The sequence below is a fragment of the Drosophila guanche genome, unplaced genomic scaffold, assembly GCF_900245975.1.
Source record: "Drosophila guanche unplaced genomic scaffold, DGUA_6, whole genome shotgun sequence".
Taxonomy (NCBI): domain Eukaryota; kingdom Metazoa; phylum Arthropoda; class Insecta; order Diptera; family Drosophilidae; genus Drosophila; species Drosophila guanche.
The window spans coordinates 3,772,519-3,784,600 of record NW_022995754.1 but is presented as its reverse complement, the minus strand read 5'-3'; the positions used below and the strand labels follow the sequence as shown (position 1 = coordinate 3,784,600).

The window sequence follows — 12,082 nt, the reverse complement described above, 5'->3', positions numbered from 1 at the left end:
AATAGTACACAATAGTTGTCGTTTACAGTTATTGTACAATGTAATGAAATTCTATTCTGTTTTTTTTTCCATTTGTTTTTCTTTTGTTCTTTCTACACATTTTAGCTGTTTTTCCTGTGAGTGTTTTTCTTTCTGTTCTATTGTTGAGTTTTCTCTTTAAGATTTGCTCTCTCTCTCTGTTTAAATACCGGCAATACTATATGGTTTATAGCTTAGGTAAATATTTATGAAGAGAGTGAGTGAAAATGGGTATAATATAATACAAAAAAACAATTATGTGTGTCTGAGTATATAAGCTGTTTTCCGTGTGATAGATCTGAACTTTGCTTTCACTTCACTGAAATTCGCTTTTGCTTGGCTTCGCTTTGTTTTCACATCACTTAAAAGTCTAACGATTTTTTGGTCCAATAATAGTTGTGGTGATACAGGGGAGAGGACGGGGTTTTACAGGGTTTTTGGATGATCAAAATAAAATAAATATGCTTTTTCTTGACAGAGACAAAAACAGAACTTCAAATGAAAACCAAAATAAAATTAAAAAAAAAACAAAAACATAAAAAAATAATATGCGATGCCCTGAATTGTCGTGGGATTTCAGGTACGGAGAGGGTGGAGAGGGGAAAGGGATTGTGTGCGGTATGTCAATTTAAAATTAATTTGTATAAGATGAGACCGTTGCACCTGTATGTGAGTGGGGCGTGGGGATGCTGCGGGGACAGTGCTGGGTTGGGTGCAGTTTTGGACAGCTTGGATACCACTTCCTCTTGCTTCACTCTAGAAGGGACGCTTCAGCTTGTGAATGGCATTGGTCAGGTGCAAAATCTCCGTGTTCATCTGGTGAACCAAAGTCTCCAGTTTGTCCACAGAGTCCAGCACCTCAACGCGCTCGGTGTGTGGGTTGAAGCGCACCTCGAAGGGACGAGACATGCTGCTGACCCAGCGACGGAACTTGTCCTTGGCATCCTCGAAGCTCTCGGCCACATAGTAGATGGGCTGATACTCCTGATCCTGATAGGGCTGCACAGCCGTGGAGGCTGGCTCAAAAGCGCGATGCTCACACTTGTCGCTGATGGCGTGCAACAGCTCGCCGTAGGAGCTCAAGAGACCAGCGCCATAAGCCTTGATCTGACCGTGTTCCTTGCAGAGACCAAACTCAACAGTGAACCAGTAGACAGTGGACAGCTTCTCGATTTCCTCATCGGAGGCACCCAGTGAGGCCAAACCAATCTCCTGCGAGAACTGGGCAAAGCTGGGATCGGCCAGCAGCGGCATGTGTCCCAACAGCTCATGGATGGAGTCACTGGAAGGAGGCAAGAGAAAATAATGGTTAGAAAATGTGTGGAAAATTGTAAGCGCACATAAAGCAATTAGCCAGGCCAAAATGAGCAGATGGGTGTCCTGCTTCCTGCAGCCAATTTGCTTCTCCGTTGAACAAGAGAAAAGTTGGTAGCAGGAAGCTGGAGGCAGGAAACCCAACGCCATTGCCAGGCCAAATGCAATTAGGAGCGAACAAAAAGCTTTTTTCTGCACCCTTTGATGTTAGCTTGTGGGGGGAAGATACTTACGGCTCGGGGGTGTGGTAGGGCGAGTTGACGTGGCGCACATACTGGGTGCTCTGGAAGATGCGGAAGGCCAGGGAGGCGAGGAAGTCGCGAGCGGTCAGCAGACCGGCAGCGGGGCGCAGCGAGAAGCCCGTGTTCTTGCGCAGGAAGTCAGACATCTCCTGCAGCTGGGGCAGACGATGGTCGACAAAGATCTGCTCGTCCTGGAGCATTTGGAAGGCGGCACGGTACTCGGCACAGGCATGCTTCGGGGCCAAATCCTGCACAGTCTTGAAGACCGAGCGCCAGGTCTTGACCTCCACATCGGTGTAGGCGATGTATGGGATCGGATCTCCGTACTTGTAGGCGAAAGCAATCTCGGCAATCTCCTTGCGACGCTGACGATACACCTTGTCGGCGAATCCGGGGTGGTTCATGTCGAGATCTGGCTCATACTTGGTCATCAGATGGTTGCAGTCATCCAGCTCGGAGGCATGCTTGGGGAACCAAGGCGCCTTCACGCTAATGTTGTTCTCGGCCAGCAGATTCATGCTGCTGAAGGAGCCCGACTGACGCAGCGAGCGGATCAACTGCAGCAGATTGCCGCGTGTCATGTCCAGCTTGATGAGCACATCATGATCGACGCCCTCGACGCGCGACTGACGCGACTCCACATGCTGCACGGTGCCGTGGAAGGTCTCGATGGCCTTCAGGATGCGGCCCAGCGACGAGATGCCCTCCTTGAGGCGCACCACCAAGGCGGCGCTCTGCATGGCTGCCTCAGCCTCCGGCGACTCTGAAGCGGAATTGGCCAATAAAATCTCTTCCTCGGTAAGACCGTAATCTGCAAGTAGGAAAAAAAAAACCAAAAAGATGCAATCATGAGGCAGACGACAGACGGCAGACGGCAAGCGGCTTAAGGTCACGTAAACGATAATCGGGGACTACGTGTGGGCGTTGTGGCTGGCAGGGCTGGGGATTTCATATTTCCATCAAGTCGAGCGTAACAAATGAAAAAGGGAAATGCGACGACATTTCCACTCCTTCCACAGCAATTGTTCGTTCGGTTCGGTTGAGTGCTTTGCTCTTTCTTTTTCCTTGCCATTCCTTTCTCTCTCTTCTCTAGTACTTTATCATATTAAGCACTTAAATCAATGTCGCACGCTTTTCAAAAGCTTCTCAGAAGTTAAGTACTACTTAAGGCAGCAGGGGGGGAGGGTGTGACTGGGGGGCTTACCGTTCTTGGGCGCCTGGCCCGCTGGCTCCTGCGACTGCTGCGTCTCAGCGCTCTCAATCTCAAAATCTTCAACTAAATAAAAAGAAATCAAAACGAAAAAAATCATAAAATTAAAATCAAATTCCAAATCAAAAGAGCGGTAATAAAGGGAGGTGGGCAGGGGTAATAAGCACCTGGAACGTATTCATTCTCCATGGGCAACTCGAGGTTCTCGAGGTGCGGCTGGTCATCCTGCAGCTCCACATTCTGCTCAGCTGGGATGTGCTCCTGGGCTTGCTGAATGCACTCCTCCAGAGAAGCGTCTTTAGAAAATAATAATAAAAGGGAAAATAATAATAAATAAAAGGGGAAATAATAGTAAATAAAATAAAGAATAAACTGAAGGCAAAAAATTGAATTTTAAACTGAAATCTCCACCACTTGAAGAGTGTTTTGCCCCACCACTTGTTGCCACAAATGTTGACTTTGCTTACCATTTGCCTTGTTGCGCGCCTCCTCCAGGACGGTCTGTTTGGTCTGCTTGACCACCAGAGTCTCGAAGCGGGCATCGTCCACCAGGCTGCGGCGGCGCGATGGATATCCATTCTGAAAGATGACAAAAAAAGAGATTTTTCATTTTAGTTTTAGACACTTTCCGGGAAAAGAGAGAGAGGGAGCGAGACAGTCAGGATATGCAACGGAAATTGGATGATTGCCTTGACCTTTGCTGTGTTTGTGTCTCTGTGGCGACATTGCGCAATTGTTGGACCATGGCAGAGGGTAGGGGGCTTGACTCTTATATAAAAAAAATAGTGTGTGTGTCTCTGGCGTGAAAGCGTCTTCAGATCTTTTTTCTTTTGGCCATTAGCTGGGGGCCAACGCTATTCATAAAGCTCCATCGTTTGTGATGCTAATTTAATGCGATGTCACACGGGGGGGGGCTTTGACGCTCGTTCAGAGCCGTTGGCAGGTGCCAAGTATAAGTGATATATGGCGGAAAAGATATACAATACGATTCTATCTCTGAATGGAGTGGAAAAATGCAGGCCACCAGTTGCAGTTTTCACTTGCTGAAGTTGGGACTGGACGGGACGTTGTTGTTTTTCGGTCCATCGATTTTTGGTTGGTTTTGGCTGATGAAAGATGTTGCCTTCCATTGAATCATTTTTATTGATTTCATATTTTGTCGGTTTTTGTTGGGACTGTTGCCGCAACATAAACATAAACAGGCAGACCGACTCCAAGCTGGAGTCAACAATGAGCAGCCTCTGTCTGGTGTGTGCGCGCCTCTCTGTCTCTTGGGTAAGTGCAGGGGCAAGACTTTCACTTATTTGTTAAATAATAACTTGGGGATAATCAGAGGCCGCTCCGTCTTGGGCGACGTTTACGTGTTTGGGTGGCAGGCTGCCATTTCCAATTGGGCCACACCGTTCTTAGACCAACTTTGGGCTCGGATTATGCGAAAAAAATCAAAATAAGAAATGCCTTGGCGACAGGTTTTTCAAAAATAAACCTTTAACTAGTCACGTAGACCAGCACCAAAATACGTTTCTCTGTTTGTTTTTCTTGGCTTTTCTTTTGGGAGTGTGGGACTGTGGACTCACCTCAATACTGTATGATTTCTTGATGGCGAACATCTCGCGATTCTTTTGGGCTGCTGCAACGGCCATCATTTTGTTTTGTGTTTTGTTTGTTTTTTGTGATTATTTAAGAAGAACAAAAATTTATGCAAAGTGTAAACACTTGGAATACTATTTGCTTGCGTTGGTGATTTTTTTCAGTTGTTTTTTCTTTGATTTGGCAATAAGCACTCGAAATGTATTGACACTTTCACTGCTTATTTGTGTGGCTGGGTAGAAAAACGCTCCTGGAACTGAACTGTTTGCGTCTAGAATTGAGCTGAATGAACAAGAACTCTCGATTCACGGCGGATATATTTGTGTCGGTAGATTTTTTGTGTGTGTTGGATCCTTTCGCGACTTCGAAACTGCTATGACGGTTCTTGGTTTATATCCTTTTTCAGCTAATTGTATTACAACAAACAGAGTCAGCAAACTACTTGAGGCTGGGCACAAGTCTTTAGAGCGGATGATAGCTAATCAATGCATGCTCCAGGTGGTGTTGCCAGTGCTTAAATACTCCCCAGAGTCCGGCAAAACCAAATTGCCGAACGGGCCAAACGATGCCGAGGGCCGCCACACGACGAGCAGCGATGGGCAGTACACAGAGAAACGACAACGTCGAATCCGATGACTGGTTTTCGCATGACGCGACTGTGACGTAGTTGCTCCAAGAGAGTAAGACAGAGAGAGAGAGAAAAAGAGAGAGAGATACAGCAGCCTCACAGCTGTATCTGGTTTATTGCTCTTGTGGTTGCTGCTGCTGTCGCTGTCGCTGCTCCGCCGTCGTGCCGTGGGGTTTTCTCTCACCATTTGGCAGTGGGTCGAGAATCGTTTTGCCTGACTCGACCAAGTTCAAGTGCGGCAACAGGCTAGAATGTATAGAGTGGTGTTTTTATTGTGGTTGCTTTTGTTGCTTTTTCTGCTGCTGGAGCGGGGTTAAACCATTAGCGCGTGCGCGCGTCAGTCCAACCATTTGAAATAAACCAAAACATTTGGAATTGTCTCAAGCGTCACCAGAAAAGCCAAAAGCAAATTGGAATACCACAAGAAGCGAAAGCTAAAATGGGTTATGAATGAACCAACAACAGATCCTGAGGGGGGACTTACCAAAGCAAAGTGAAACAGAAGCAAAGCAGCATCAAAATATTTTGATTTTTCAGAGAGGTACAGTTCTCTAACACTACAAAGTGCCGCTTAAAGTTGATGATACCCCAAAAACGGGTTTAGTTCTTTGATTGAACATTAATTCACCTTTTTAATACAGAATATTTTTAAACAAATAAAATAAGAAATTTAGGAAAAACCTTTGCTAAATGCCAATAGTTCTCAATGAAAAAGTTATCAATGACTCAACAATTACCAGCTCACAATTGGAGCGGATACAAATGCGGATCAAGTGCTAGACCACATGCCGGAGCGGATACAATCACAAATCATTTAGGAACACAAAAGAAAGAAACAAAAGAACAAAAGTTATCAATGAAAACTGTGTTTAAATCCTGGAAAAATATGCCTCAAAAATGTTCTTAGATGCTGCAAATACCTCAGGAAAGACTTAAAATAAAATGCCTCAAAAGTGACACTGAAAAATGTCACCATATCCTGAATGAATCAACGCCGAGTTCCAGAAAACTTTAAGAACACATCTGTGGCGGATACAAAAGCGGATCATTTGGGGACGGTCCAAAGTGAAAGTCAATAGAAAAAAAAGCAAAACTTGTGGTAAACAGGAAGTGGGCCTCAATGTGTGTTCTGTTTGTGTGTGCTTGGGCGGCTGAGTAGGCGGCTGGCACTCGCACGCCATTATAATTAATATATTTAAGAGCATATTTAGCAGCTAATTTGCATGCGTAAGTGTGTAAGTGTAGCGACATTAAACTAAGCCATTGGATGCCATAACAATTCTATAACTAGATCAATAAAAAAATAAGTGACTGCCGTGTGAAAACATCTGGTGAATGAAATTTGCATATGGCAGCTGACAAATCAGATCGAAAAACAAACACTAGCGAGGGGTGGAGGTATGAGAAGTATTATTATATATTCCTGTAAGCTGATAACGCGGCTGCCGCTCCCGCTATCAAGGCTGGAAACCGCTTCTCAAATTGGTCTTGGCTCGGCAACTGAATGACATTACATTTTCAGTGGCAGTGGCAGTCGCAGGGGCTTAACCAAACTCGGTTTGCCATTGATCTACATGCAAACATATGTACATGTGTATGTGTTTGTGCACTTGTACTTGCAACAATCTGGTCATCCTTGCAGCTACTAACTAACAAACTCCAACTAATGTCTGTCTAATGTTAATGCAAACCGTTCAAATTAGTAGATCGCTAACGAGCCGATAATGAGCCAACACATCATCGTCATGCTACGATCTGCGATCTGCGACGATTCGATCACTCAGCGGCATTAAGTTATTAAATTTAATAGATTATCCAGCAGCGAGGAGAAGGCATACACACAAAAAAAGAAACATAATCATTTAACGCTGATAGATTCATTATACAAATTGCATTGTATAACTGGGATGTTGTGACTCAATTGGTTGTGGTTGGTTGTGTAAGCAGGAAAATGTGCGACAAGTTAAGGGAAAATATAAAGGCGAGAGCAGGAGCTGTGGGAGGTGTGTGTGGAGTGACAGGAGAACGCAGAGAAGTTCATCTTTTGGTTGCAAAAATATATAAGTCAAAGGAGCATTGAAAGCGGGAAACACAATATAAATTCACTCACAATTCCCTGCTCTAAGATTTCCCCCGTTTAAGGCTGCTTTGATTTCCCACATTACTCATTGATTCATATTGGATCAGGTTCGGTTCTCACATTAGCATTGCGCCCGCCCCATTCCATTCACTCCATTCCATTCGCTCTAAACATTTACTTCCGATTTGCACTGCGTTGCACTCGTTTTAGGCACTGCCAATCAAAAACTTTAATTGGAGCTTAAGGTTTCAGCTCAAAGCATGCAAAATGTGTATCTTAATGGGCAAACTTTTCTTCCGACTCGAGTAGTTCTCGACGATTGTTCGTTCTTTGTGTGCTGGCTGGTGGCTGTTGGCTTGGGCCTGGCTGCTGCATAATTGAGCCTCTATAATTGTTGCTAAAGTCTCTTTTTTTTATTAAATATTTAAATTTAATTGTGCACGCTTGCTCATGCTAAAGTTGTTCGTTCGAGTTATAAGACGGCAAACACACACACACACACACACACACACACACACGGCCAAGGTTCCAGAAGTCACAAAATTGTGCTGCTAAAGCTGGAGTTGGGTAAGGGGAGTTGTAGCTGTAGCTGTAGCTGTAGCTGGAGAATCGTGATTCATGGCATTCTAGACACGTAGGCAGCTACAGCAGAGATATCCAAACCATTCACTGGGATTTCCTTGTCCTTGACCGTGAACCTTTAACGGTTGACTAGCCCTCCGTTTCTAGGCGAGAGATTTCCCCTCCAAACCCCTTTGGGGAGTGGAGTTTTGGTCAACCAGTTTGTTTGTTTTATTTGAAGTCTCATGATCAAAACCATAATAAGTGAAGCAAAACTACCAGCGATCTCCCCCCCGATCTATCTCTCTCCCTCTCTTTGTTTGTTGAATTGTTTAAACAATCAATTTTTCGAAATGGCTCCTTTGAGAATTTGATTTGAGTTTGTATATGAATTTGGCTCGCAGATTGAAGGTCGCTGATTTTTATTAGCTTTTAGCTTTTGCAATTTTTTACTTTTGTTACATAAGACGGATTTACTTTTTTCGGTTAGACCTAATGATCAATCATCAAAGTAAAAAAAAAAGAAATAAAAGATATAAAAGAGCATTTCAAACAAATTAGATTCTATAATTAAAAATAATTTCACAGGCGGCAAAACCTTTAGCGGATTTTATTTGATTTCTACTGTGCCACACACACAAAACACAGATGGAGGGCTTTGTTCTAATACAAAAAAAAAGAGATAATATTTAAGTTTGATTCAGTCACGTAGTCCAGTTGGTGGGGGGGCATCGATGTACAGTTTTGTTTCTTTTTGTAGCCATTCCATCGATCATAATTGTCAGCATGAAATGGCCAAAAAACGCTGCGGCGAAAGCAGTTCCTGTTGGCCATTGGATTCGTCTGAGAATTGAGAAAGCCGGAGTGCTGTTGGGCTAATAGAAATAGAATAAAAATGTAGATAAAAGTGTAGATAAATAGCAGAATGGTTAGATGAGGAGCGGTAGGAAAGATTGCTGAAAATTTAGCATAAATTATGGAGAGAACTTGGTTGTAAAATGTATAATACATATTTAGATTTGTATGCTGCTTATAGTCATGTTTTCCACATAAATCCGCACATAATTCAGTGAGAAAACACAGCCGCAGATTTACCCCAGATGCTCCTACCCACAGACCACAACTTTTTTTTTCAACCTTCCCAGCTGCGTTTCATTTCCCACTTTTCGCATTTCCCATAATCTTGCAGCCTTGCCGCTGAGCAGCTCCCAGTGATTTCCCAGCCCTCGTCATGTGCCCTTGCTGAAAACTTCCGAGAATAAAGTGAATCTGTTGCAGGGACTCCACTTCCTATGAATCAATTGAAAGCAACTCAAAGCAAATCAAATATTATTCATAATTCAATTAAGTGCAATTAATAATACAATTACGAATCCATTTCAAAAATGCTCAATATTTAATTTTTTTCCATTCTAGAGGGCAATTATGTGCATTAATTACAAATGGCAATCGTTTTCGTTGCTAATTATTGTATAATATTGAGGTTTTGCTTTCCCAAATGCCACCCAAAACGGCGTGGGGTGGAGTGGAGCAGTGTCCATGTGGATGAGCTGTCAGGGGGAGTCCACACAACACAACGCTGATGTATCAATCACATGCCACAGAGAGACTGGACGACGACGTCGTACGCTCCACCGGCTGTCGCTTTCTAAGCCATATCGAACTCGTTTCTGGCTGATTCACCTGGGGGCCAAAGATGACGCCGGCTATGGCTGGTATCGGCTGGCATCTGTATCTCTTCGTTCATCTCGTATCGCTCCGCATTTAGCAGTTAAAATTGTTCATTTGAATATGCAAAATAGCCGCGCGACTCGCCTCGTTCGCATTTTTGTTTTGGTTTTTTCTGTTTATGGTTTCTTTATCACACACTTTTTGTTTGTTTTTTCTCTCGCGATTTTGCGTCACGTGCGACAAACAAACCGAAACATAAAAAACAAAATCACATCAGCGTGGGGGATTTTGTTGGGCTGGCAAGGACCACCGCCTGCTGACGTGTTTTGGGGGCCAAGAGATTGACACATTGCTCTGGGAGCTGGGATCTGGGATCTGGGATTTCATGTGAACTATCACCAGTCAACAGTATGCGTTGTCCCATGGGGGGGTTTTAACTAAATAATTATCGAAAATAATTAGCTATAATTTGATAGATTCCCCGGGGCTATGTCTCGACTGCAAATTAACTTAAATAGATCGTGCAAATGGTAGACAATCTACCGATGATGATGATGCCTTGGAAGTTCCCCCGTTTTTGCTCAGGACTCTCTTGTCCGTTCCGGCAGTCCAATCACAATTTTATATTTAGCTTATCGTTGAGTTTATGACTTTGCCTTACTTATTTGTGAATGTATTCCAAAACATTTCCGAAGGCGTGGAGGCACCAAAATAAGCACCAGCTTAATCACCAGCAAAAGCAACGATGGTTGCTGTTGGTGCGCTGGTGCCTGATGCCTGATGCCTGCGAACGAGCCCCCAAAAATAATCAAAAATATATATACAAATCTGGGCGGTATAAGTATATTTTCATTATTATCACATTGTCGTTAAATGCTGGGAAACAAAGCAAACTAAACCAGTTTGTTGCACCTTGCAGCAGCCCCGATGGTGGGGCAACTAACTTCACAAAGAAAGTTAAAATTAAGTTGGAGGAATGCACTGAAATACGGGCCAAACTGCTAAAGACCCCGAGAGATATACATATTTAATTTAATAAGCGTATTAAATGGTGCAAATGAAGGAGCCTTTTAGTCACTTCAAAACGTTTTTTGTCTCCCCTCTGCAGGCACTTGACCCGATTAGCCAAAGGACATGTGTGTGGGAGTAATTCTCAAAAATCAATAGACATCTGCCATTGACAGGTCACACAGGTTCACATGTGATGGGTGGTTTTGGGTGGTGTCTCCACAAAAACACACAGAGAGAGCCGCCAGCCACTCGTGCTTTTCATTTGTCAAGTGCCTGTCTCTGTTTTTGAGCGTCAGCAAAACTTTCCGGCACCGAAATGTAAATCACACAAAATTCTGTTTAAAGAGGTAAAGTCTCGCCACAAATGCTGCATGTGGCTTTGGCTGTGGCCACTGCAATTAAAGCCAAAGAAATCACCACATCATGCAAAGATTACAGTCTGTTTGTGCCACAAAATCAAGTTAGTTGGGTCTTCCCCAACGCACAAGTGCGTCAAGAGCTGTGAGATTTGTGGCTGCTGCCTACTATCGATCGCTAACTGAGTCATGGACGAGTGTCAGCTGAGAGATACTTTCAAAAAAAAATAACAAAAACGCGATTATTTTTCCCACTTACATGGGGATTTTTCTTTTGATCAAAATTCTTAGTGTGTTCTGTCGGGAAGGGGACACTTTGTGTGTTTTATTTTCAGAAACGGAAATGCTGCGGTTGAAATGAGATGAGAAGATGTCACAGATTGCTCTGGGGCTTGTCTTTGGGGGAATTCCTAAATAAACGAGTTATGAGGAATTGTATGGGGAATCATTACCAGATGTGTCAGGTGTGGACTGGATGCAAAGATAAATTGCATAAATGGGCTGTAGACATGTTAATTAAGGCAAATAAACACTGGAATATCCTATGATGCGTGAACGAAGCGTTTTTGTAGCTCAATAGTCTTCTAATAAGTGTGTCTAGCTGTCGGATCGTTGAAGCTACATTTCGCAGAAATATCTCACTACTTTTGCCACTTACTTGGTTGGATTTTTCTTGTATCAATATTCCAAAAGTGTCACTAAATGGACACTTAAAATCGTTAAAAATTCCTCTCCATTCCTTCAATATATGCCCAAATATCTGTGTGTCTGCTTGCAGCACAAATGACAAATTACATGGGGAATTTTTCCTTTTAGTTTATCATCAAAATAGGAAATGCTGCGACTTCAACCACAAGCGAAGATATCACCAATGGCTCTGCCCCTCTGTTTGATTTGCATAATTCTGTGCAGATCTATTTCCTAGGAAACGTTCTATATATTTTTACAATAGTATTTATTATATTTTTTGGGCATCAAGAGAATGAATTGACAAATTTTTTTGGGTTTCTCTATGTCAAACCTGTTGCCACAGACTATTTAGCATAAAACGCTTAATATGCTCCACTAACGTCCAGTTTTTTATTTGTTAGAAGACCATTGATAAGCTACCGTTCATGGATGGCATCTGTTTATGGAAATTGTGTCCAAATATGTGTCTTAATGCTAAGGCAATTGCTAGGCATAGAGATCCCGCACGAAGGTCGGGCACTTTCTAAGGTCTGTTTATGGTCGCCCCGGGGCTGTGGGTTCTAATATCTGGTGTCTGGGGTGTTAGTACTAGTGTTTAGCATTAACATAAATTGCGATTCAGTCCGATCGGTAGCAGCTGGCCATAGAAACTAGTAACAATTTCATTAGGCCAGCTGTCTGGCTGGCTGGATGATGTTTTAGCTTTTGATC

General features: G+C 43.3%; 1 protein-coding gene across 1 annotated transcript; it reads right to left on the bottom strand.

Annotated features, from left to right (window-relative positions):
* Positions 1-767: 767 nt before the first annotated feature.
* On the bottom strand, positions 768-4,876 carry LOC117589133 (tyrosine 3-monooxygenase). Its single transcript, XM_034280819.1, has 6 exons — positions 4,362-4,876; positions 3,252-3,363; positions 2,952-3,080; positions 2,779-2,850; positions 1,566-2,385; positions 768-1,300 (listed from the first exon to the last, which is right to left on the bottom strand). The coding sequence occupies exons 1-6, from the start codon at positions 4,428-4,430 to the stop codon at positions 775-777; spliced, it is 1,728 nt and encodes a 575-aa protein (XP_034136710.1). The 5' UTR covers positions 4,431-4,876; the 3' UTR covers positions 768-774.
* Positions 4,877-12,082: the final 7,206 nt, after the last annotated feature.

Bases quoted from the DNA above. Each gene is read 5' to 3' on its own strand.
- LOC117589133 (XM_034280819.1), bottom strand. From the start codon at position 4,430: ATGATGGCCGTTGCAGCAGCCCAAAAGAATCGCGAGATGTTCGCCATC. The intron at 2,851-2,951 runs GTGCTTATTACC...CTTTTTATTTAG, and splicing joins GGAGAATGAATACGTTCCAG to TTGAAGATTTTGAGATTGAG. The intron at 2,386-2,778 runs GTAAGCCCCCCA...TCCTACTTGCAG, and splicing joins GGGCCAGGCGCCCAAGAACG to ATTACGGTCTTACCGAGGAA.